At 39.0% G+C, this 26,603-nt stretch overlaps 3 protein-coding genes across 4 annotated transcripts; 1 reads left to right on the top strand and 2 right to left on the bottom strand.

The window, feature by feature from the left end:
- Positions 1-5,527: 5,527 nt before the first annotated feature.
- LOC144715441 (BTB/POZ and MATH domain-containing protein 2-like) lies at positions 5,528-10,113 on the bottom strand. The gene is made up of 4 exons (XM_078590360.1): positions 9,163-10,113; positions 7,772-8,120; positions 6,321-6,597; positions 5,528-5,933 (listed from the first exon to the last, which is right to left on the bottom strand). Exons 1-4 carry the CDS (start codon positions 9,603-9,605, stop codon positions 5,749-5,751), a joined length of 1,254 nt encoding a protein of 417 aa, XP_078446486.1. The 5' UTR covers positions 9,606-10,113; the 3' UTR covers positions 5,528-5,748.
- A 5,375-nt stretch (positions 10,114-15,488) lies between these two features.
- Positions 15,489-20,823, top strand: PAC (pale cress protein (PAC)). 2 transcript variants are annotated; one of them, XM_078590438.1, is made up of 8 exons: positions 15,489-15,662; positions 15,743-15,810; positions 16,985-17,179; positions 17,776-17,862; positions 18,734-18,784; positions 18,944-19,123; positions 19,679-19,945; positions 20,166-20,823. In XM_078590438.1, the coding sequence occupies exons 1-7, from the start codon at positions 15,518-15,520 to the stop codon at positions 19,919-19,921; spliced, it is 969 nt and encodes a 322-aa protein (XP_078446564.1). In that variant the 5' UTR covers positions 15,489-15,517; the 3' UTR covers positions 19,922-19,945; positions 20,166-20,823. The 2 variants fall into 2 exon arrangements, with proteins under 2 accessions (XP_078446564.1, XP_078446563.1); XM_078590437.1 differs by lacking the exon at positions 20,166-20,823 and having other exon boundaries at positions 19,679-20,000.
- On the bottom strand, positions 20,129-26,255 carry LOC144715504 (uncharacterized). Its single transcript, XM_078590435.1, has 6 exons — positions 25,910-26,255; positions 24,085-24,324; positions 22,620-22,731; positions 22,351-22,525; positions 21,420-21,660; positions 20,129-20,743 (listed from the first exon to the last, which is right to left on the bottom strand). Exons 1-6 carry the CDS (start codon positions 26,091-26,093, stop codon positions 20,448-20,450), a joined length of 1,248 nt encoding a protein of 415 aa, XP_078446561.1. The 5' UTR covers positions 26,094-26,255; the 3' UTR covers positions 20,129-20,447.
- Positions 26,256-26,603: the final 348 nt, after the last annotated feature.

Genomic DNA, 26,603 nt, shown 5'->3' with positions numbered 1-26,603 from the left:
AATGTTATTCTAAGTGTATATGAACATGATCAGGAATCAAGTCATTGAGATCAGGAATCAAGTCATTGAGATCAGGAATTGTCCAATGTGGTTGACTTAGTGTCTTAATATTGCTGTCTTCTCATAGAAGATAAGTGTCTTGTGGGAATATAGCCCTTGATGCCACAAACAGCTTATGCTCCTTAGGGTTGGTGTAATTCGTATCCGAATGACTCTTTTGGATATCCTTCAAAACCATAAATATGAGTATTACAATATATCTTATTTATGACATATATCTTTTGTGTGCTAGACAACTCATAATATAATGTGTTTATAGGGAGGTTTCTTTACTTTACGTATCTCATATGGCATGAAAATTTTCAATTTACTACCTAACATGTTTAGTATTTTTGCAGCCAGCTTCAAATGATTAACTAAAGGTCACATTAAAACTGTTAAGAAGCGTATCATTGAAAATCCCAAGTGGGAGGTTATGTAATTAAGACGTGGATGGGGGTTGAATTAGCTTCATAAATTTTATTTATCTTTTCTAAATTGTTTTTATGGGTTTTTGGATTTATCACTCACCGCTCAATCTCACAGTAAGATATTTTTATATTCCTTCAGGGAACTTAATGTTTTCAGAGACCTAAACACCCGGTCTCGAGTCTGTAGACAGTTCCTCTAAACCTCACCAAGGAATGTTGATCTGTACACCCTAACTAGGGTTCTAAGACTATCTTGATACAAAATTCAAAGAATGACACTCACCTTTTTCATATAACTCTACCCACTCCAGTCATGTCCTCATCTACTGGAGCACACCCCGGCCCCGTCAGGCTAAACACCTTGCCGAGATCTTGTGCTTCTTGATTCGGGTAGCGTCTCTTGTATTCCCTGGATTTCTGATCCACTCAGATCCTCCAGCTCACAAATAGCAAACAAATGCTATAGTTGGTGTCTAAATTCCAGGTTATTTATAGAAAGTATTTCAACGTGAGAATGCAACAGAAGTAAAAAATAAATAACTACTTAGTCGATAACATGTCATCTCTTAACACCCTTGAGCGACTGTTGCTCCAAACCTGGGTTGATTTAACTTGACTTGGGACTGTTTTAAACTCTACCCTTAACATTGACTTCAATAAGGTTGAACTTTGACTTAGAGTTTCCCTTTTATTAGGTTGACTTTAAATGAAAACTGACCTTGACATAGGATAGAGGTTCACTTCTCCTCAAATATTCCAATGATGCAAATAAAATCAATATTTTACCCAATAATCAACAATGAGGTACATTGAATGATATGGAGATGATCAATCAGCAATTAAATAGAGACATAATGTTGTCAAAATAGATGACTAGAAAGGATGATATGACACCATCTAGATCAGACCATAAAATGCCCAAAATATAGATAAGAAATGCAACGACTTTAATTGGATATTGACATAGATAGATATTGATGTAAATTAGGGTATCATATATATAGTTAGATATATATAAGGTGTATCTATTGAAGTATGAAGATATGAAAGTAGAGAAATATTGATGAGAATATTTTGCAATTATGATAGTGCAATATAAATAATATGCATTGATTTAAGTCTCCGATTGGGATTTTTAGGGATTTAAATTGATAAATAAAGGATAACATCTAAACAAAGAGTGAAGTAAATAAATGATAAATTTATTATAAAATAAATATAATTGGATTTTTTATATAAAGATCTGAACAGTTAGAGATAAATGAGAAATATCCCCAGAAGTATATAAATATGAAAATAGGGAGATATAATTGAGATATTGAGTGGTTTTGATGTATTGAAAGAAATGTACTTAAACAAAACTTTGTTTAAGATGAACTGTGATGGACCTGGAGGGATAGAAATGGACTGAAAAACCTTGTTCAAAATGAACTATGTTGGCGATGGAGGAATAGAAAAGGTTGGGAAAAAATCCATTGAAAAAAAGGTAGGCAATAAGTATGAGAAATAGAAAATACTTAGATGGATATAATAAAAAGACAGATGTATGTCGAGACTAGATATGGATATTAACACATGCACACACAATATTGAAACCGAAACAACAAGGGAAAGGAAAAAATCCACAATATATGTAGGTATATAGAATTAAGATGATAGCTGTGAGATGAGATCAAAAAAAGTCATAAGTTTGGAGACCTCAGAAGGGAGAAGGGCCAGGGGCAGAAAGTAGTGATGTTGAAGGCGACCCAATGAAGGCAGGTTATGAAGACTATGAACAACTTATGCCAGATGAGAATAGCTAGACCTCCATACTGAATCTGTGATTTGAACAAACAGATTGCACGTGCTAATAACCATTATAGTTTATATGAGTTCTGGTTAGATAGAGGTAAAAGTATCTATCCCAAAAGAGAAGTAAGAGGAGTTAGAACTCACAAATAAAAACACAAAAATTAGAAACATAAATAAAATGCTTGAGTACCAATCCAGTCCCTTCCTTCTTAGTACTTTTCCCCATAAATTTATTCCATGAAAATTGAAATGAGACCAATTTTCTATATTTAAGTTTGTTGGGTGGGCTAAGCTAAGATAAATACAATAGGTCAGTGGGACAAGAAAGAACAAAAAGCCACAATGTTGCTTCTCAATGATATACCTTTGTGGGGCGTGATGTGGATTTATGCCACATTTAATTATTCAGGCCAATGAGATTGTTGGTTTAGGACCTTCCTATAAAACCAAATCAATTCACGCAACAAAATATGAATAACTAAATTACAGCAGCACTTACAAAACGATGATCAAAGCACATGTGCATGGATCACATACATGATTTCTGCCCATTAGGAGAGGGGAGGAGCCAAGGGAAGAATGGTGAAGAAAAGTGTTATTTTAATGATATTGGTCTGATTGAATTTCACTAATGGCATCCCTCTATTTATACTTCATCGAATTTTTTCATAAAAACCCCTAAACTGTAAGACTATCTTCTGACGTCCAAAAGAACATTTGTGTGTGACCCTCTAGGCACATGTATAGGTCCAGTTAATATCTCTAGTACCCTAATAACATATATTTGCCTTCAAAACTAATTATTTATACCATCATATATATTAAATTAATGACAAATCGATTTAACCAAATTGATAGGTTGAATTTCTAGCCCATGGGGTGCCAAGTTACACCCCGTGCTCTAGAAGATACAGAGGACAAAGGACTGCATTGACTCACTCATGGATTGTTAATAATATCAACTCTTCTGTACATATAGTCTCACATCCGCTTGATGCTCATAGGATGAGTAGGCATGGTCAACTACCAAACCCTCATCAGTCATCTAAGTTAGTACTAATGCATTTATAAATGATCAGAGTACCCTTATATGATATACTATGATGATCATTAGCAAATGCAATCTGTTTGCTCAAATCACAGATTCAATATGGAGGTCTAGTAATCCTCATATTGCATAAATTGGTCATATACTTCATAACCTGCCTTCATGGGTGGCCTTCAACATCACTATTTTCTGCCCCTACCCATGCTTCCTTAAGAGTTCTCCAAACTTATTTCACGATCTTTCTTGATCTCAGCTCATAGATATCATCTTAATTCTATATACCTACATATATTCCGGATTTGCTTCTTTCCCTCATCATTCGGTTTCAATATTATGTACGTATGTGTTAATATCTATATCTAGCCTTGATATACATGTCTTTTTATTATATCCATGTAAGTATTTTCTATTTCTCACACTATCTTAATTGCAAAATATTATCATTGATTTTTCTCTATTATCTTAATCTGCATACTTCAATTGATATACCTTATCTATATTTAACTATATATATAACACCCTACTTTACATCAATATTTATCTATGTCAATATCTAATCAGATCCGTTGCATTACTTATCAATATTTTGGGCATTTGATGGTCTGATCCCTATTGCCTCATATTATCCTTTCGAGTCATCTAGTTTGACAACATTATCTGTCTATTTGATTGCTGATTGATCATCTCCTCATTGTTGAGTGTGTCTCATTGTTGGTTGTTGGGTACAATATTGATTTCGTTTGCATCATTTTGAATATTTGAGGGGAAGTGAACTTCAATCCTACAGGTCAGTCTTAATTTACCGTAAACCCAATCAAAGGTATCAGAAAAAGAAGACTGATAAAAATCTAGTAGAAGATCTCAGAAATAGCAGATTGATTGGATCTCAGATATGAACAAGAGCAGATAATAGAGTAAGATTCTGAGTGGAACACATCTAGAACCAAAAATCAGGGAGAAAGATTTCAGAAAAAGCAGATGCATAAAAATCTAGTATAAGATTTCAGAAGTAGCACATTGATTGGACATCAGACATGAACAAGAGAAGATAGACAGTAAATTCAGAGTGGAACACATCTAAAACCAAAAATGATCTGCAAAACACAAAATTATGCAGCTAAAATGTCATCCAATGACAGCGACAGCCTAGTCACCGCCTGTCCACAACCCTCCATTGTCATAGTCCTCGTCTAGTTCTAAGTCGATATCATCTGCAGTCGCCACAGTAACCAAAGACCAACATTGTTGTCACCACCATCATAGTCTGACAAAGTCATCGGCAGCTATAGTGCAGGGACGCGGACGAGACAGTTTTTTCATCCCAGGACAAAAAAATCATCCGGTCTGCAAGGTTGGACGAAAACCGGGACGGAAATTTGTCCCGGGACGAACGGACGATGGACGGTAAGGGATGGGCGAAAATCCGTTGGATTCACTTCTGACGGTTGAGATCTTGCCACGTGGCATCACTATATCAATTCCTTGACATTTTGCATCAAAGTCCATGCTCTTTTTCGCACGCCCATACTGATGCCCCCCAAAAGTAATTGTACATATGTCCCTCAGCTTTCTCTCTCCTCCATATTTCACTAAAAAAACTTGAAAAATCCATATTAATTCAATCAGACCTTGGAACTATTTTTATTGGATCTTTCATCCGGGACGAGGGACTGGACGGTTTTTCTTCGGATGGGACAAATCTGGCAAAGTCGGGACGCGAACGGGTTGGTTTTTTCATCCTGGGACGAAAAAACCATCCCGTCCGCGTCCTTACACTGATTTTAGACGTCGAACGGGACGACCTTCGTCTCGTCCCGTCTATTGTCCACATCTCGGACGATCCCGAACTACATCAGCAGCTGCCGGATGACGTTGGCAGATCCCTAAAATCAGGGGGGTCACAAAAAAAAGGACGGGGCGGAGTCCAGCAGACCGCTACTCAGTAGACATAATTGTTCGGTTCCGTTTGTGCGAATTGTTCGTTCTGTTTGGTTTTCCGAGCAGAACAATATCAAATTCGAACAGATCATCACATTAACCGTGTGCACTTCTATTGTTCGCTTTGTGCGAATTTTGTTCTAATTTTGTTTGAATGTACAAATTTTGTTCTAATGTGCGAATTTTGTTCGTTTTTGCCCAAAAAAAACAGAACAAAGAACAAGGCCATTTGCAGTTCTTTTGTGAGAATTTTTTGTCGTTTCAAACGAACAGAACGGAACAGAACAACCATGTCTACTACTAGGCAATCTAATAAGTTACAGAAACCTCATTTTTTCTTCATGGGACAACATCTACTTTCTATTTCTTTGCTCAGGGTGGAAATCCCACCTAAGAGATACATTTCCCAGTCTATATCACTGACATTGACATCACTAAGAGAGAGAAAAAAGAGGAAGAAGAGGAGAGAGATTTACAGGGATGCGGACGAAGACGAGATCATTGCAGGCGCTGCTTGACTCGCCTTCCGCTCGCATCGCCACCGTCAACGTACTCGGCTGCTCGATGGCAGGTGCCAACCATGACAGAGTGCTCACTGACTTTGGCCACGTACGACAGGATTTCGGTCAACAGACACGGGCAGCTCATCTTCAGGTGCTCGAACCCGTCCGTCTGCATAACCGCTGCAAGAAAATTTATGTTTTTTGAGTTAATTATTGGAGAAAAATGACCATGATTTATGACTTATCATACTATCTATTGGAGAAAAAAAATTTCTTCAAAAAAAAAACTATTGGAGAAAATTTTATGTTTCTTTTAAATTAAAAGACGGAAGCCCACCCGAACTCCTAAAAAAACATATTTTTTAAAAAAAAATTATTGGATAATTTTTGGGTTGACCACTTTCGTGGTCAACCTAAAAATTACTATTGATATATATGATCGTGACATAGTACATGCCTTATGTTGATAATGACTAAGTAATAATCACGACGACGATGATAATGATTTTTTTTTTGAAGAAACGACGATGATAATGACGATTTGCTGGATTTATAAGTAGAGTTTACCTCTTAAATTTTCTGGCAGGGCCACAAATTTTAGGCATACTACTTTGAGCTGGAGGCAGTGATGTTGCTCTGCCAAAACCAAGGTGGTCGCAACAGTGTTGATGGCAACTTCGTCGCATAATTTCGATTCGCAGATTAATCTCAGCCTGTCCATGCAATATCGATCGGCAGCGGCGAGCAAATGCTGGGCCATCATTGTGGAAGCCGATTTCGCACTCGATCCCGTAATCTCTTCCATATCTGGCAAGGTATCCCAATACATAAAATGCAGTAATGCCTGCAAACAAAAGACAAAGAAAGGTTTACCCGTCGGACGAACAATTTATCCCAAATTTCACTCTTTTTTCCTTTTTTTATTTTAAAATCAATCTGAGTTCTTCATCCTCGTTCGCAGTTAAGGGAGTACCCCTTTACTGTGGAGGTTCCTACGAAAAATCTTTACGCAACAACGGAGAAATTTGATTTGAGAAACAAGAACGTGCTCATGATTTTTTTCAACGACAGTGGAGATGATCTTACTTGGGGCATTAGTAAGAATACGATGATGTTTATAAGGAATTAAACTCTGAAGAGCATTTCAATGTGGAGTAAACAAGAGGACGAGTATGATTTGAATACAATATAGAGATGATCAGATGACCATTCAAATCTAGATTGTGAGAAAGTTCTTAGAGAAGAGAGCTCTTAACGTTCGTTAGAGGGGTAATCAGTTAAGGGTATAGTTCCGGATCATCCCGGACATGGAGGATGGACGGGACGAGATGAATTTTTTCCTGTCCGAACGTCCAGAGTAAGTTCAGGGACGAAGGACGGGACGGTTTTTTGTCCAACAATAAAAAAACCGTCCCGTCCAATCATACCAGGACGGTTTTTTGTCCCATCCAGTCCTCCCAGGACGAATTTTCATCCCGGCCCTCGTCCCGGACGAAAAAAAACCCATTTTATAATTTTAATATATCAATATAGATGTTTTCAAGTTTTTTTAGGGAATTACAGAGGAGAGAGAATGCGAAGGGACATATTTACAATTATTTCTGAGTGGCGTCCATCTGCATGCACGTCAAAATACAGGGACTTTGATGCAAATTGTCATAGCGAGGCCACGTGGCAACATCTCATCCGTCGGATGTGAATCCGGCGGTTTTCCGTCCAGATTCATCCGTCCATCGTCCGAGACCTCCGGACAGTCCCGTCCGGTGGTCCCCGGGACGAATTTTCGTCCCAAAATTCATCCGTATCCTGGGACGGGACGATTTTTTCGTCCCGGGACAAAAAAAATCGTCCCGTCCAGGTCCCTGCCCTATAGTTAAGGGAGGAGTTGGCCAGGAGGTGAGGAGAGTTTAACTATCTCCACATGTAACTCTGGGTGGTTACCACTTTGTCAGGTGACCGCCTTAAATAACTTTTTAAAAAAAAAAGAGAGCTCTTAACGAAAATGCCGAGAAACTTACCTTGAAAGCTGGAGGTTCCACATCATGAACTTTTATACAGTCCGTGTTTTGATCCCTCATAGGGCCAAAGAGCTGTGCCCTGAAAACAGGTGATCGAGCAGCAAGCACCAATTTATGAGCACTAAAAATCTCGCCATTGACCTCAAAACGTACATCAGTGGCAATACCACCGTAAAGAAGCTCTCCGAAATGCCGTCCAATGCTGGAAGGAGGCACAGAAATAGAATATACTTTGGGCCCCTCTGTATGCGATCTTACAACACCAACGCTACAATGAACGAGGAGACAATCATCTTTAAGATAATCAGATGTCTCCAACGCAGTCCTCTTGAAGAATCGTTTGTAACCCCTGAAAAACATTAAGAAATATTGATACCAACGAAACTTGCCATAGGTTCTTCGAGTTGAATATGCCACTCATGTTCAACTTTTTTTAATAAAAACGTTGTTATCATTAAACTGTAGACTACAAAAGATTGTACGAGTTCTGCCATGTTTGTTAACATTCAACGCTAGAGTTTTACTCAAAGATTCAGGAACCCTCATGGAATTAGATTCCTCGTTTGAATCATTTCCATACACCAAATCTTTACTCCATGATCTTCAGAAACGTGGGATAGCATTATATTCGTTCAAGCAATAAGGGTTTTGATGTTAGTAACCCAGTCGATTCTAAAAAGAGACATTGTAGTGCAACATAGAAAGATATTTTACACATACCAGTTAAAAATGGGATTCGTATTCTCTTGACTAATTCAATGAGTTTATCTTTTCACTCTTCCGTTTATAGACCAAATAATAAATAAAATATTCCCTTCATTTTAGGACAGATTTTCCACTTAATTAGCTCGTGAGATATCATACAACTGGTACTCCAGCGGCTACAACAACAGAAAACGTCCTTGAGGTGATCGTGTAATTCCTGAGGGGTAATTTTATCGGAAGATAAATATTGTACAGTGATTTGTTCAAATCATAGACATAAACAGAGAGACAAGGCTCGACTCTAGGAGCAGGAGCTTTAAAAAAAAGGTTATGCACCGCGAATTTACACGCAGGGACTAGTTTAGGAGCAAAATGAAGATGAGTTTTTATGTCACTCAGTCAACATGTCAAGTAGCATAAGTTTCTGAGAATCTAGTAAAAATAAGACACCCACGGGTCAAGTTGAAAGTTTGGATCACCGTCAAATCTGAAATCACAGCACTATAGATGATTGACAATAGACTACAAAGAAGATGAATATTCATGCTACAGAAGTCAACACCCTAATTTCAAATTTCCGAAACTAGTAAAAAAAAACAACACCCTAATTTCAAGTTTGGGTTCTCAGCCAAATTATAATTCACAGCATAAAAAAATGATTCTCAAAATAGACGTCTAAGGCTCACCACATGCTTCCCCGATATTTGAGAGTGTAAGGCCCTCCTTCGAGAGTCCTCCCGAAATGGCTGTGAACCTTGTGGCGTTCTTTGCCGCTTTGATCCATCAGCGTGAGCTCAAAGAGAGCCCTCACATCAGTTCCCTCACTAGCTAGAGCAATGAACAGAGAGACATACGAAGCATTGTCCTCGGGGCTCTTGCCGTCGGGGTAGAAATAGATCGCCCAAGAATACCCACCAACTTGAAACGCGTCAGAGGCCACGTACTTCCCAATTCCAAGCCCCTTCGAGAGCGAATACCCGGTAATCTTGAACTGATGGGATCCATTAACCGTGTTCGTGATAGAAGTAGATGCCGTCTCTGGAGGAGGCTGCCGGTACGCGGATGGCAAAGCGCATGAACAAGAAGGCCGATTCGTGGCGCCCGAGACACAGACACCACTGGCTCCCATTCTCAACCAAACCGACCGACAAAGAGATCAAAGATCGAAATTCAAGGGGATTTCCCTGCCGCAACCAAATCCTGCCAGCCAGAACCGAGATCTTTGAAGGAATAGAAGCCAATACACCACCTGCACCCAATAATTCCCGATGAAATCAATCTCGCCGAGATTTCCCTACCGCAACCAAATCCTGCCAGCCAGAACTGAGATCTTTGAAGGAATAGAAGCCAATACACCACATGCACTCAATAATTCCCCATGAAATCTATCGCGCCAATGAACTCCCTGCAATAATCTAAGCGCTAAGACAGCGATTCTAGGGTTTTCTCTTCGTTCGCATTCAATTCCCGACAGACAGAACTGAAATCGAATTCCGGGAGAAAGACGGAACGAAGATTCAGCACCTGCGATTGATAATTCCGCGAATCGAGATGAACAATCTGCAATTCTCTCTCGATGAACTCGATCTTCGCCGAGGAAATCTAGACCTAGGCTCTGATCTCCTCTTGATTTAGAGAGAAAAAGAGAGAGAGGGAGAATGTGACGGGGAGTATTTATAGTGGAAAAGAGGAGAGAGAAGCGAAGATTCTAGATTGTCCACGTCAGCAGATTTGGACCGAGGGAGGGTGTCTATTCGTTGAACGTACGGTTGCGTGCGTATCGATTTGGAGCAAGAGCGGGTGATTGGGGGGGGGGGGGACCGAGACTGACGGAGAGGCCCAGATTAATGCATTTTTAATGTTATTTTTGGGGATTGTATTTTATGTTATGAAATTAATTTAATTTATGACTGACCCTTGGGTAAATGGAATTGAATTTTGGTCATAAATGGATATCAATATGACTTTTTTAAAATTGGAATTTATTCATTTTTAATGTTATTTTTGGGGATTGTATTTTGTGTTATGAAATTACTTTAATTTATGACTGACTCTTGGGTGAATGGATATGAATTTTGATCATAAATGGATACCATTATGACTTTTTTAACTTGGAATTTATCCCCTTTTAATGTCATTTTGGGGATTGTGTTTTTGTGTTATGCAATTAATTTGATCTATGGCTGATTCTTTTGTAAATGGAATTGAATTTTGGTCATAAATGGATACCGTTATGGCTTTTTTAAATTGGAATTTATTCCTTTTTAATGTCATTTTGGGGATTGTATTTTGTGTTATGAAATTACTGTAAGACTGACTTTTGGGTAAATGGAATTGAATTTTTGGAATTTATTCCCTTTTAATGTCATTTTGGGGATTGTATTTTGTGCTATGAAATTACTGTAATTTATGACTGACTTTTGGGTAAATGGAATTGAATTTTTGGAACTTATTCCCTTTTAATGTCATTTTGGGGATTGTATTTTTTTTTATGAAATTACTTTAATTTATGACTGACTCTTGGGTAAATGGAATTGAATTTTGGTCATAAAGGGATATCATTATGGCTTTTTTAACTTGGAATCTATTCCCTTTTAATGTCATTTTGGGGATTGATTTTTGCGTTATGCAATTAATTTGATCCATGACTGACTCTTGGGTGAACGGAATTGAATTTTGGTCATAAATGGATACCATTATGGCTTTTATAACTTGGAATTTAGTCCATTTTTAATGTCATTTTAGGGATGGTATTTTTCTGTGGTGTCAGGAGGAATATGTTTACTTGATGATTGACTCATAGGTAAATTGAATTGAATGTTGGTCATAAATGGATATCATTATGACTTTTGTAACTAGGAATTTATTCCTTTTTCATGTCATTGGATAGTTTGTTTTTGTGTTGTGGGGGAAAATTAATTTTCTTGATGACTGATTCATGAGTGAATGGCATCGAATTATGGTAATAAATGGATATCATTATGACTCTTGTAACTTGGAATTTGTTCCTTTTTAATGTCATTTTGGGGATTGTGTTTATGTGTTAAGTGGGGAAATTTTAATTTACTTAATGACTGAGTCATAGGTAAATGGAATTAAATTTTGGTTATAAATGGATACAACTATGACTTTGGTAACTTTCAGTTTTTGTGTTTTATTTTCACCTTGGGGATTGTATTTTAGTGTTGTGTGAGAAGAAATTAATTTACTTGAAGACTGACACATAGGTAAATGGAATAGAATTTCAGTCATAAATGGATACAATTGTGACTTTGGTAACTTGCGTTTTTATGTGTTTTGTAGCCATAATGGGTATGATATTTTGTGTATGTAGGGAAAAATTAATCTATCTGATGACTGACTCGCGGGTAAATGGAATTTTGAATTATAAATTCTGATCACAAATGGATTCAGTTATGACTTAGGTAACTTGATTTTTTGTTTTATTGTCATCATGAGGATTGCATTTTGTTTAAGGTGTGGAGAAATTAACATAATTGATAGCTGACACATTTGGAAGGGTAATTCAATGTCGGTCATAAGTGGATACGACCATGAGTTTAGTTACTTCAAAGTACTTGAATTGGCCTACTTGGACCATATCAATTAATGTATAGATTTATATCCCTAGTGTCTGACTAATTTAGCATTCATGTGTCTTGGGCAGGGAGAATTGGCTGATTAGAACTTATAAATTAATGTATAGGTTTATATCCCTTGTGTCTAACTAATTAAGTATTTAAGTATGACTCATGGGCAGGGAGAATTGGTCTCCACATATCATATCAACCAATGTATATTTTACATCCCTATTGTCTAGTTAATTTAGCATTTATTTGTGAACTATGGGCATCTAAAGTTGGCCTCCTCATACCATATCAATCAATGTGCATTTTTTAGCATTTGATTGTGACTCATGATCAGAGAGAATCTGCCTCCACTAACCATCTCAATCAGCAGATAGTTTTACATCTCTGGTGTGGCTAATTTAGCATTTAATTATGCTAGGAGAAATTCTCAAATAAATATATATATGATCATGAATAGGGCTAGTTGTAATTTAATTAACAACTCATTTAAGAGCAAGGGGCATTCACCACCATGGATAGTCACAATTAATATGCTGATGTATAATTAAATATAGCATTAAGCAACTCTCACAAAAAAAGCCTCAATTGGACCCAAACCACTAATGACCTAATAAGAGTGCATAGACAAAACCTTATGGAAGATGCACATGGACTTGTTGTCCATCGTATTCCCTAGATGCATACGTTCCTCTACCTTTATTGGCTCCACCGTTTATACATGTTTAGAAGTTACATACATATGATGGATTTATTAGCTCCAGCAGGAGGGCAGTGAGTGATATAAAAAATTAGGTTAAATTATTTTTGTTTCTGCTATCAAGTTTAACCAATAAATATATTTGAAATTAATGCACAAATATTTTAGCTAGTGATGAGTAGGGTCATATACACAAGGAACAAAAATTAAAGGTTTGATGCTCTTTGAATGGTGATTCAAGAAGGGTGAGGGGTGATGCACATAAATATGAAACATTGAATGAGGGAAACATTAAGGTGAGAAGCTGACAATAACTACGTTTAGTCTGTGGATGTCTAAGAAGAAGCAGTGCATACGCCGACCGCACGTCAGCATTAGGCCACTCAGAATTTGACAAGGGTAGTAGAGTTTGACACGTGCTCCCAAGCTCCTACTTGACTCTCATGGAATGCAGAAACACTCCTGTCCGTCATCCAAGGCGTCGGGCGGGACGGTTTATTTCGCCCATGGACACAAAAATCATCCCGTCCCGGTATCAGCGGGCGATTCTACGTCCCACCGTTCGTTCAAACTCCTTGACGGGACATGTTTTCGTCTACATACAGAATAACCGTCCCATTTGCGTCCGTGCACTATATAGTCAGCACTATTTAAGCCCACTGTGCTCTCAGACTCCCACGGAAAGGCATGAACCGGCCTATCCGCTGTCCAAGGCGCCGGGCGGGACGGTTTATATCCCCCATGGACGAAAAAATCATCCCGTCCCGGTATCAGCGGGCGATTCTACGTCCCACCGTTCATTTAAACTCCTTGACGGGACATGTTTTAGTCCATATACAGAATAACCGTCCCATCCGCGTCCGTGCACTATATAGTCAGCGCAATTGAAGCCCACTCTGCTCTCAGACTCCCACAGAAAGGCATGAACCGGCCTATCCGCTGTCCAAGGCGCCGGACGGGACAGTTTATTTCGCCCATGGACGAAAAAATCATCCCGTCCCGGTATCAGCAGGCGATTCTACGTCCCACCGTTCATTCAAACTCCTTGACGGGACATGTTTTGGTCCATATACAGAATAACCGTCCCATCCGCGTCCGTGCACTATATAGTCAGCACTATTTAAGCCCACTGTGCTCTCAGACTCCCACGGAAAGGCATGAACCGGCCTATCCTCTTTCCAACGTGGCGGGCGGGACGGTTTATTTCGCCCATGGACGAAAAAATCATCCCGTCCCGGTATCAGCAGGCGATTCTACGACCCACCGTTCGTTCAAACTCCTTGACGGGACATGTTTTGGTCCATATACAGAATAACCGTCCCATCCGCGTCCGTGCACTATATAGTCAGCACTATTTAAGCCCACTGTGCTCTCAGACTCCCATGGAAAAGGCATGAACAGGCCTAGCCGCTGTCCAAGGCGCCGGGCGGGACGGTTTATTTTGGCCCATGGACGAAAAAATCATCCCGTCTTGGTATCAGCAGGCGATTCTACGTCCCACCATTCGTTCAAACTACTTGACGGGACATGTTTTCGTCCTCATACAGAATAACCGTCCCATCCGCGTCTGTGCACTATATAGTCAGCACTATTTAAGCCCACTGTGCTCTCAGACTCGCACAGAAAGGCATGAACCGGCCTATCCGCTGTCCAAGGTGCCGGGTGGGACGGTTTATTTCGTCCATGGACGAAAAAATCGTCCTGTTCCGATTCTAGGGGAGGATTTTACCTTTCGTCATTCTTACGAACCCCCAGACGGGACGGGACGTTGTCTTCATCCCGTCCAGATGTGGACTATATCCGTCATTCGAGTAGTAGTGATTAGGGGTCGTCAGTTGTCATTCGTCACGTCACTCGTCACCGTGACGGTCCGGTGACGGTGATGTGAGGGTGACGGTGACGGATCTGAGGGCTTGGACGGTGACGGTGACGGTGACGAAGAACCCATGACGGTGATGGTGACGGTGACGGGTATCCCAGGATGGTGACGTGACGATGATTCCGTCACGGTTAGGTCCATGACGGATTTTAATAAGTCTCCCTCTCTCTCTCTCTCTCTCTCGTTCTCTCTCTCGCTCCCTCTCTCTCTCTCTCTTAGTCTCGTTCTCCCCCCTCTCTTTCTCTCTCTCTCTCTCTCTCTCTCGTAGTCTCGTTCTCTCCCTCTCTCGCTCTCTCTTTCTCTCTCGCTCTCTATCTTTCGTTCTCTCTATCGCTCTCTCTCTCTCTCTCTCTCTCTCTCTCTCTCTCTCTCTCGCACTCTCTCTCTCTCTCTCTCGCACTCTCTCTCCCTCTCTCTCTCTCTCTCTCGCTCCCTCTCTCCCGCTCTCTCTCTCTCTCTCGCACCCTCTCTCCCAATCTCTCTCTCTCTCTCTCGCACTCTCTCTCCAGATCTCTCTCTCTCTCTCACTCTCTCTCTCCCGGACGTGCCGTTATGTCACATAACAATAACAATAACCTATAAAAATGAATAAAAATTCCGTCACCGTGACGGTGACGTGATGGTGACGAGGGTCCGCGTGACGGTTACGGTTCAGTGACGGATTTTTTGAAAATCCTCGGACGTGTGACGTGACGGTGACGTGACGACCAGTTCGTCACGTCACCGTCCGTCACGGTTCGTCTCCATCCCGTCACGTCCGGGGCGTCACGTCCCGGACGTGCCGTTCCCTGTAGTGATGCGTAAATAAAGTCAGCACTATTTAAGCTCCCAGAGCGCTTGCGAAACTCGATTTTGCCGCCATTTCGTCTAACAGAATGTGGGCTACAGCTCGAGCGGAGCAGTTCTTCCTCAAATCTCTGGTGCCCGTGCGATGGAAGCCGCTTGATCTGAAGCTCGGCAGAGAAGTGAAGTTCTCGCGGATTCCTCTGGCGTATTCTAGGAATCTTTCTCTTCGGGCAGGTCTGATTTTTACCTTATCTTGTGATTTTCGTGTTCTGGTCTCCGAGATTTTCGTTGATTTTTGTGGTTGCTCGCGTCAGTTTCAGGAATTGATAAAGAGAAGGATATCGTTGATGATGGCGAGTTTCCCGATGAATTTTATGACGAGGTAACTTGTTCCGCGGAGTATGTGATGTCCTTGTGTGTGTGTTTTTTTTAGATTTTCTGCGTTTTTAGCTCTGCGTAATGCTTGGGGAGTTGTTGTGAGTATTTTTATTGCAATTTTGAATTCTTCTTGGTTATCCTCCTGATTTGCTGGGTTATCTGAAATTAAGAGTATGCCCTTGTTTTTTCAATAATCTTCTGAAAACTATGAGTTCACAGGCTAAGAAACTTCCCATGATGAGTCGAAGTTCTGTAAAACTTCAGGAATGGAGAAAGGGTCTGAATCTTTAATAAATAAGAGGATTGTAACAGAGTTCCAATGAGAGGCAGAATAACTGTAGACCGGCGGAAGTTCAAAGCCAACTGTTTCTGTCCGAAAGAACCTCCAGCTAAATTCTTCAGTTCCTTAATACTTTCCATTACACCTTACTCTCTGTCCGCAGCCCAGATTCAGGAAAAAAAACTGATGCTGAGAATTAAGGGGTTTCTGAGAAGACATGGGAACAGGAATGTCTACCTTACATCCTAATTAGAGGATACACCAGCTGGTGCCATTGTGGATAACTTAATTATTTTGAGAAAAAAGAGAATTTTACGCTTCCGAATGCACTGCAATTATTGGGAAGAGTCCTTAACCCTTTTTAACCCTGCCTAATAGGATTTTCGTGCCCTTTTCATGTCATGAATCTGAGAAGTGCAGATGACTGGACTCTGGAAGCTATGGACATTATAGCATCCTCTTTTGTTAATGTATTTAGTATGGACCTGTCAGTGGGATCTTTAATAATCCCATAAAACAAGTGTCACATATTAAGAGGTCCATGAAGAATTTTACTCCTACTGTCTTTGTAGTTGAATTACTTTATCTGGATCTTTAGGTCTTCCCTCCTTTTTGTTCGCTTAGGAATGTCATCTTCTATTTTTATGTTTAATGGCGTCTGAGAAATTTTGCCTTATTTATCCAGGATCAACTTGCCAACAATTCTATCAATCGATGTTCTGTTCATCAAATTCAATTCATATTACAATCTGCATTCATTTTTACATATGGAACACTCTTAAATCTCTTCACTCAATGGCAAAGTGGAGTTTGACATATGTTGGTAGAAAACTCATAATGTCAAATACTGTATGAATTTTCTGTAATGATGTTGAATGGGCTTTTTAACATTGGACAGGAATGGCAAGCACGCCAGCGGGAGAAAACAAAGGAATGGCATGCTTATCGTGCCAAGGAAGAAGAAAAAGAGAACAAAAAAGTAGAGGAATATCGCGACATTGGGTCACGTTTAAAGGCATATCCAGAAGAAGAAGTTCGTAAAGCAAAGATATTGGTTTCAAAGTTCATAAGAGCTGGAGAGGAAATTGAGCAGGTAATTCTCACCATGTTATCAATCATGCTACATTTCATTCATCGTGAAATATACTCCATTTAAACTTAATATTCTCAAAATTATGGAGATGCTGTAGCACAACCAAGATGCCTCATAGAAAGTTAGATTTTGTATTTTATTTCAACTTGTTTCCCATTTCCCATCAAATCATTTCATTTGGGGTTAATCGATTTTGATATCTTCTATCTTTTGTGCTTGGAAAAGGAATAACAAAGTTTCAAAGTACTTATTCAAGGTTGTATCTGCATGTAGACTGTGTGCTCTTCTGCTATGTATCATCTCCTTTAAATTGTGCTTTGCATTATCAATGTCGCAAAAAATTCATATTTTTCAACAAACAATTCTATTATTTTCCTGTGTCTTAAAACTCTCTTTTCCATAAATTCACAGTATTATTAATATGGAATTGATTACTGTTCAACGTACTTGTTCAATGTTGTATGTAGGCTGTGTGCTCTTCTACTCTGTATCATCTAATTTTGATCATATTTTGTATTACTTATGTGGCATGAATTCACTATATTCGACTTGTAACTCTGTTCTTTTCCTGTATCTTGCAATTTTTTCCTTTGTAGACAATCGAGGAAGCTGCTGATGATGGGGAGTTGACTGAGCTTGTTCTTCTGGTCATATGGAATCGTTTAGATCTGGCACGAAGAGACGTAAGGGCAAATCGTATCTGCATTCTCCATCTTTCCATCATTTCTTTTAATCAGTGCGTTTCTCCATGTGATAGATTTCGTGTTTGTTGTGTAGTCGGTCCAGAGAATAAAAACTTCTCACTGTTTCGCTCATGGTCCCAAAATTTTCACTCTGGGATCTCAGATCTAACCGATCTCAATAAATCTCGTGATATTTACGATGGTTGAAGGGATAGTTTTGTCTGTTGCCTCTTGCTGGGTAAATATTCGGCACTTTGGAAAAAGAGAGAAAAAAATAGTGTTTGATTGTTCTTCTTTAAGGAAATATTTACGATGTTGCTTGTTTGATTGTTCTTATTTAATTTGCGTCAGGACTAGGTATAGAGTTTATATTTTAATGGTTAACCTTGGTTTCTATGGAAGAGACGTTAACCTAGAAAAGCAATATGATTCCTTTCATGGGCGTCGATTTTACTTGTTTGATTGTTCTCAGTGAAGTTGCCTCAGGATCGGATTTAGAATTTATATTTTTTGATTAACCTTCCCTGCTGTGGAGGAGAAATTTACTAGTTGAAATAGTAACCTAAGGAGGAGAAACAATGGTTTTCTTTCAGGAACGTAGGTGTTAATTGTTTGATAATTCTTGTTGAAGTTGCTTCAGGACTGGATAGAGTTTATCTTTCTTATGGTTAATCTTAGATGCTGTGGAGGAGACATTCACTAGTTGAAATAGTAACATAGATAAGCATACCCATTAACAATCTTCTCAATTTCAGTTTGAGAGAAACTATTTTCCTCTAGTACTTTATTTTATTTTCGCTGTTATTTTAAATATTTATTCTAAAGACTACAATAGAATCTGATCTTTTGGGTTTACTTTTTATCTGTTCAGGAGGAAAGAGATGCGATCAGGAGCTTAGACCTTTTATACCGGAGGGTTGAGGTAAAAAGCACCTAACAAGCTTGGATTTCTGATTATCTTTGGAATCCTAGTAAACTTTCAAACTTGGTAAATTTTGGTTTGTTATTTAATATTAAGATGTTTGTTAAGTGCGAGTATAGGATATAGAAGTAATGTGTAATCTGATATTCTATGTTTTAGACGGAGATATTGAAGAGAGAATCTTCACCATCCATGCGACTCCTTAATGATCTGTTGAATCTCCATGATGGATTTGACGATGATGAGTGGCTGAAGACATGCAAAAAATGCATGATGGAGACGTTTCCTGCGGAAGACCCTTTCAGCATTCTTGTTCCCACTGGATTCGACGTGGATTCTGTAAGTCTTTAAGAATGAATATAGAGAATAATAAGTTTTTTAATTTGTAATTTTTTCAACTTTATAAACTGCCTAATTTCCTGAGTGAATTCTTATTGCTTAGTTGATTGACTCACATAGCATGGGTTTAGGGTTTAGGGTTTAGGGTTTAGGGTTTAGGAGGGTTATTATTGTATATTCCCTGTCAATCTTTAAATCTTATTGCAAATGAGCTGCTGTTTTTAATCCATGGGGGATTACACAAGTTCATTGAATAGTAACTAATTGAAGATGTTTCCTTCAAACAATTACTGAATGAAGATAATCATGAAATGAATATTCTGGAGATCACCCTTTAAATTGTTTGCCGTTTCCCAATAAAAAGAACAATCTGTTGACTGAGACACCTTTTTTCTCCATAAATGATTTCTTCGTTGCAATTATAAAAAAATAAATGAAGGATAACGCCTTCCCCCTCCAAGAATTTATAATATTTTTTTTCCCCTTGGATTCATAAAATTTTCACTCCTTTAAAAATAAACTTGGCTGATATACCTTGTTTTTATCTTATGCTAGCATCATGGGCGCATCGAGCTCAAGCAAGACAACGACGACGTCCTGCTGAGAGCGGATTTCATAAGAGAAGTGGATGGGCTTCTCCGAGAAGTTCGGAGTGCGAGTCAAGATGTTGGGCTAAAGCAGCCCGATACGGCGCAAGACGCAGAGTCTGTGGCAAATATGCTAAAGCAGCATGAAAGACAACGGGCCATACGCCAGGTGGAGGCTTTGCTTGATTTGGCAATATCATTAAAGTGGTGATATGCTACATTTTTGCTTCTTCAGGTTAGCTCTTTTACGGCTCACTTTCGTATTTACATGTACATTGAGATTTCAGTTCTATCCCGTGTGCGCCTTTCATGGTATAAATGTTTTGTTTTTGAAATCCCATCATGGATTTCAAAAACAAATCTACACAATGGAAGATAGAGCTGGTACAGTACAACCCCTCACTCAGAAGGAGATCCACACAGAAAACCTTATAACTTTACGTCTGATATAACAGGTTCTATAAAGGACATATTTACAAATATAGGCCACGCAGGGCTCGAAGAAATATTACAAAGGGCAATCGGGACTCAATTACAAAGGAGACACAGTAAATGCATGCCTAACTGTTTATTTATGAAATGGACAAATAATACTCACATGATGGGTGGAGAGCGGCTGTTCGGTCGATCATTGCTCCCAGAATGTGACAAAGTGGAAGACACGAAGGTTTCCGTTCCGAAAACAGGACGGACGACTGACGACGGCGAGGGACGGAATGGACGACGGACGGAAAGTTTTAAGAGAATTCTCTGTCTGGGATGATAAGAGGAGCCAGAAGAGTCCAAATATAGAGAGCAGCAGTGGCCCATTCTGTTGAGATCCGTACCCACACCGAGACCCATCCAACGTTGATAAGCCTCGAGCTATCGAGATCCGAACTGCTCCACCCGGTGAGAAGCATGGCAGAGTACATGCTGGCCAGGGCAAATATTAGATGGAAGAATGTGTATGAGTAGCTGACTGGCCTCGCGTCCTTCTTTTCTTCTTTGCCTTCTTCTACGTCGCTCGGCGCTAGAAGGGGCTTCCCTCTCCCTGGATCATTAACCAGAATCATGACGACCGAAGAAATACAATTCATAGTTGCTTATAATTTGACAAATTTTCTTTTTAAACAGTGGGAAAATCTTCTTGATTGTTGACTTTAGTTTTTTTAATCAACTTCTAGCTATTGAAATGATGCATAGAACAACACCTTCTAAGGCAAATAATGCATATATATCATCACCATCTGATATGCTAAGTAACATCAACTGCGATCCGTTGCATACAAATGTAAGGCAACAGAAAATAATTTATTACCTGCTGTATGGGAGTTATGCTTCACAAGGGTATTTAAAATGGGTTCTCCATGAATCACTATGGCATATCTTGCAACACTAATTATGACATAATGCATGACTCATGATCATCATCTATCATAATGCCTTCTATGCGCTGATCGAAATCAGTAATGCTCAAGTAGAGTTAAATGGGTTTCATGGATCAAAAGACTTGTGTTTGCTAACAATGAAGTAATTTGTCACCGTCATCCGAGACTCAACATTGTCAGATTTGAATGACGATTATGATTTTTTCGTCATCTCTCATCATCTGAGCAAGGTTAATAGAGGGAGAGTGAAGAACAACACATTGTCATTCTACCCCCCAGGGAGTAAAAATGATGGGGCCGAAGACGATGAGTAAGACGGCAAACATGACAAAAGTGTACCTGATTTTGGTGATGATGGAGGGGACAAAAAAGTAGTCGAAGAACCGGCACGGACGGCTGAATATAGAACAGACAGAACTGTTGTAAGCATCCCAATGACGAGCGTGCCGGTGGAAACTCCCTTTGAATGTTTATGAAGCCCATTGCACGCATAGTCTCTCGGTTCGCTTGACAGGCCACTATAGCAGAGATAGGCACAATATACTGAAATCACAGAAGCAGGCAGCAGGCTCCCGTTGACCTAGAGATAGACACAATATATTGTCCTTTTCAAACTAGAAACATTCATGATCAAAACAATGTGGAATATATTAGAAGCTTCTGTTTGAAGTTCAGTTGCAATTTATTTTGTACTAATATGGTTTCAAGGCCATATTAAACTACTTTACAAAATTTAGGAAACCTTTCAGATGAAGAAAATTTCAAAGTAGCTGTAGTGATCTAATAAAAGAAGTATGGAAGTTATGTTTGTGGAATTGGAACTATTTGATTTACTTTTAAGTAAAATGATTTGATGAATAAAGGAGAATTGGAGGTGAATTCAAGGTGGAACAAAATCAAATATGCCAGGAAAACATTGTAATAATCAGATAATGGTTCTATATATGATTATATTTCCATCAATATTAGTTATTCTGAAACAAACAGACACATTGCAAGTATAATTAAGCAGACAAATTGCATAATAAACTACATTAGTATGTTTAGTAACCCTTTAAGATAAAGAAAATTTCAAAGTAGTTATTTGTGGGATTGAGTACAATTTTATTTACTCAGTGTAAAATAATTTGATGAATAAGGGAGAATTCAAAGGTGAATTCAAAGATGAAATATGCCAGGAAAACCTTCTAATAAACTAAACATCCATCAACTTTAATTATTCTAAAAGAAAAAGACATTTAAAGTATAAAGTAAAGATTCTGTCTGGTACCTGAGGATGGAAAGCAACAATAGCAAATACAAGCGCAAGAACAAGGGTAAAAGTGATGAAAAATATGTTGAGGCCGCAGTCATTTCCTGATGGATTGAACCAGAAGAAGAGTAGCCCAGAGAAGGAAAAAGTGGCAATATAGCAGACAATTGTTATAACAAGTAGAGCAATATGCCTGAAAATAATAAGAAAAATAAGATAGTAAATGTTGAATGTTCATCATAAACATGAACTTTTGTGCGATAATGGTAAATTTTGGTAGAACAAACCATCTATTGTCGTCTTTCTCCACCCATGCATCATTCCATGTGTGTACAAAGTCCAGTAGAATGATCAATTGGACCAATAAGAACAGACCGGACCCAAACTTTGATAGAGTTTCTGGTGCCCAAATAATAAGAAAAATAAATATAAATGATTCAATCAATAAGGTAATGATGATAAAATTAGGTTTAGTACTGATGAGTTAAAAAAAGGAGAGGAAATGTAAGGATGAAAAAAGGGAGAAAGAAGGAAGATAGGCGGGGGAAACCAATAATCGTCCTCGATTTCGGGCGATTATTGAATTTTTTTTTAAAAACTGAATTAAGAAAAAAGAAAGTTAAATTAGAATTGGCTTCAAGTACTGATGAATTAATTAAGGGGAGAAAATATAGTGATGAGCAAGAGAGAAAGAAGGAAGATTGGTGGGAAAACGCCATCCTCAAATCGAGCAATTATTGGATAGAACAAAAGTCAAATAATAAAAGGTAATCAAATAATAATAATCCCATACTTCTATGGGATAACCTAGAAGACCTCTTAGATTTCATAAATAAACACCATTGATTTTTAATGCCTTCAACTAAAATCAACCCCTTTCTAAATAACATAGACCAGAAAAGGGTCATGGTCCAACTAATTGCATGCTGGATCACAACCAATCGGCAAAAGTTAAGAGAACTTAAGAAAAGCTGTTTTACTATGCTCATAATTCAAATTATACTTTTTTTTTCAAAAACATAAAGACTCATTCGTTTGATGCACGATATTGCCAAAAGGACGCCAAATCAGACTATTTTTTCCGATTTGATCACATGAAAATTCTAAGGCATGTAACATGGGCAAAAGGAAATATGATAAGTGTTTAGAAGTGCTGGCGGAGAGCGAGAGAGAGCGAGAGAGAGCGAGAGAGAGAGAGAGAGAGAGAGAGAGAGAGAGAGAGAGAGAGAGAGAGAGAGAGAGAGAGAGAAAGGGACAGAGTGAGAGATAGTGAGAGAGAGAAAGGGAGAGAGTGAGAGATAGTGAGAGAGAGAGAGATAGTGAGAGAGTTTGAGAGGGAGAGAGAGAGAGTTTGAGAGGGAGAGAGAGAGAGTTTGAGAGAGAGAGGGAGAGAGAGGGAGAGAGACGGAGAGAGAGAGAGATAGTGAGAGAGAGAGAGAGGGAGAGAGTGAGAGAGAGAGAGAGAGAGAGATAGTGAGAGAGAGTTTGAGAGAGAGAGAGAGAGGAAGAGTTTGAGAGAGAGAGAGAGGGAGAGTTTGAGAGAGAGAGAGAGGGAGTGGGAGAGGGAGAGGGAGAGGGAGAGGGAGAGGGGGAGAGGGAGAGAGAGAGAGAGAGGGAGGGAGGGAGGGAGAGAGAGAGAGCACAAGATAGAGAGAGCACGAGAGAGAGAGAGATAATGAATGAATGAATGAATGAATGACTGAATGAAAATTTTAAGTCACAAATGGCTGTTTCTACTTAGAGAAAGCGTACCGTATACATCAATAACAGCGTTGGGAAGGAAGAACATCAGAGCTACGAGCAAGACCCAGATCACAATTTTCACTGCCCATCCACCATGATGCCAAGAATCTCTTCTGTCATTTTGGTCCTTGATACCGATCATAATAAGTGCAAATATTGTGAAAAACAAGAAGTTTCCTAAGCTCACGCGAAGAACAGCTTCGACCTGAAACCATTCCTCAGATGGAGTCTCAGCAAAAGTGTTGATCCCTGTAGACGGAGAACCCCAATTCCAGCGGTTAAATGAAAATCATCCGGTGCCAAAATATCAAATACTAATAGATCTAAATAAACTAAATTAAAATATTCAGTAGAGTGGAGAATTCTGATCGGCATTCCTGCCGAACAGAAATGTAAGAGAACTTGTGTGGACAGATGTTCTTATCAAAAAACCAACACAGTTTACAAACAGTCACAGACTGCAGAAAATAACGGACAGCACGTTGAAATGAGCTGAAAATCAAAATACTAAGTTGAGTTCCTTCTTCTTAATCATGACCATTGAATAACTCCGGCTGAAAAAAGGCATCCCTTTTTTTTTTGATAGAAAGATAGGGGAGATTGCACAAAGTCGGTGACCCTGCCGAAAAGGCATTCTTGCCTCTTATAGAAATGTAATCACACTGGTGCTGGAAGATATTCTTTTTAAAAAACAATTAATTCAAACAACGAATCCAAAATACCAAAAATTTTAAGGCACTCCTTCCCAACTTGTGTAGGCAGATGTTCTTATCAAAGAACCAACGCAATTTACAAACAGCCACGGACTGGGGAAAAGTAGAGTGCATACAAGGAAGAAAATACAGAAAATAACGAGCAGTAGGAGGAAATAAGCTGAAAGTCAAAATACTACGTTGAGTTCCTTCTCCTTATTCATGACCATTGAGTAACTTCTGTGGAAAAGGCATCCTTGCCTCTTATACAAATGAAATCAAACTCATGGTATAAGATATTCTTGTCAGAAAAACAATAGATTTAAGCAAAAAATCGAAAATAGCAAAAATTTCCAAACATGGGTCGAAGTAAACTAAAAACCAAAATATAAACTTGATTTTCCCTATCTTACTCACGAGAATTGGTGATACAAATTCTTGTCGACACAAATGTTCTTATCACATAGCGAAACAAATCATGCATATTGTCACGGATCGGGCAGGAGTATAATAGATAAAAGGCTAAAATAGCCTAAAAAAATCAAACTGTAGGCCGAGATGAACTGAAAAATCAAAATATAAGCTTGATTTTCCCAACAGCCATCACGACCACTGATAGTTCGTATTAACTAGGCAACAATAGAAATTCTATAAAACTGGTCGAGGCAGAAGTTCTTATCAAATAAACAGGAAATTTAAGCAAACACTCGCCAACGGGGGAAGAGGAGCATACAACCAAATCTAAGAACTTCGAACCGTAGATTGAAATAAACTGAAAAATCAAATCATCAACTTGATTTTGCCAAAACTAATCAAGACCACTGATAATTTTTATAAACTAGGTATACCTGCAAAAATAGAAATTCAATTAAACCGGTCGACGCAGAGGAAATTCAAGCAAACAATCGCCTACAGGGGAATAGGAAAAGACAAAAAAAATCCAAGAATTCCGACCTATATAGGTGGAAAAAAACCGAAACATCAAAACATCGACTCGATTTCCTTCATCTCAATCACGACCTGGAGGCGATTCAAAAATTTATTGTAAAAACAGACGATCCCATCAAAGAAGCGAAAGAAATCATTCAGATTGACAGGAATTAAGAGAGAAAGGAGAGGGGAAATAAGGTTGGCAAACCCACAAGGAATCTTCTCGAGGAGAGGAGCGGCAACCTCTCTGAGAACCCACGAGAGAACGAGGAAGAGGCCGAAGAGGCCGCAGTAGGCGATCCTCGCCGAACGCCGGGTTATGCCGGAAGCTGCCGATGCGCAGAGCCCGCAGGTGCAGCTCGCACAGCAAGACGCCAAGCACGACGCCGCCCACATTCTTCCCCTCTTCTTCCTTGTTCTTCCTTGTCCTTCCTTTTTTCCCCTTGTTCTATCTTCTTCTTCTTCCTTGTTTTTCTTTGTTCTACCTTCTTCTTCTTCCTTGTTCTACCTTGTTCTTCCTTGTTCTTGTTCATTGTTCTTCTTCCTTCTGCTTCCTTGTTCTACCTTGTTCTTCCTTAGTTTTCCTTGTGCTTCCTCGTTCTTCCTTGTTCTTCCTTTGTTTTTCCGTGTTCTAGCTTCTTCTTCTTCCTTGTTCTACCTTCTTCTTCTTCTCCAAGCTTCTTCTTTCTTCTTCGTCTTCTCCAAGCTTCTACCTTCTTCTTCTTCCTCTTCTTCTACCTTCTTCTCCAAGCTTCTACCGTCTTCTTCCTCTTCTTCTGTCTATGAAAGAATGGAAGGAGGAAAGGGGGTTTATATAGAGATTCTTTCTGGAAGGGCGAGTCCGTCTTTTTTTTTAAAAATCGGTAAAATTGTTAAAATTTATAAAATTTCTAAAATTGCTAAATT

Source organism: Wolffia australiana, chromosome 19, assembly GCF_029677425.1.
Source record: "Wolffia australiana isolate 7733 chromosome 19, ASM2967742v1".
NCBI lineage: Eukaryota > Viridiplantae > Streptophyta > Magnoliopsida > Alismatales > Araceae > Wolffia > Wolffia australiana.
This window is presented reverse-complemented; position numbering and strand designations above follow the sequence as displayed.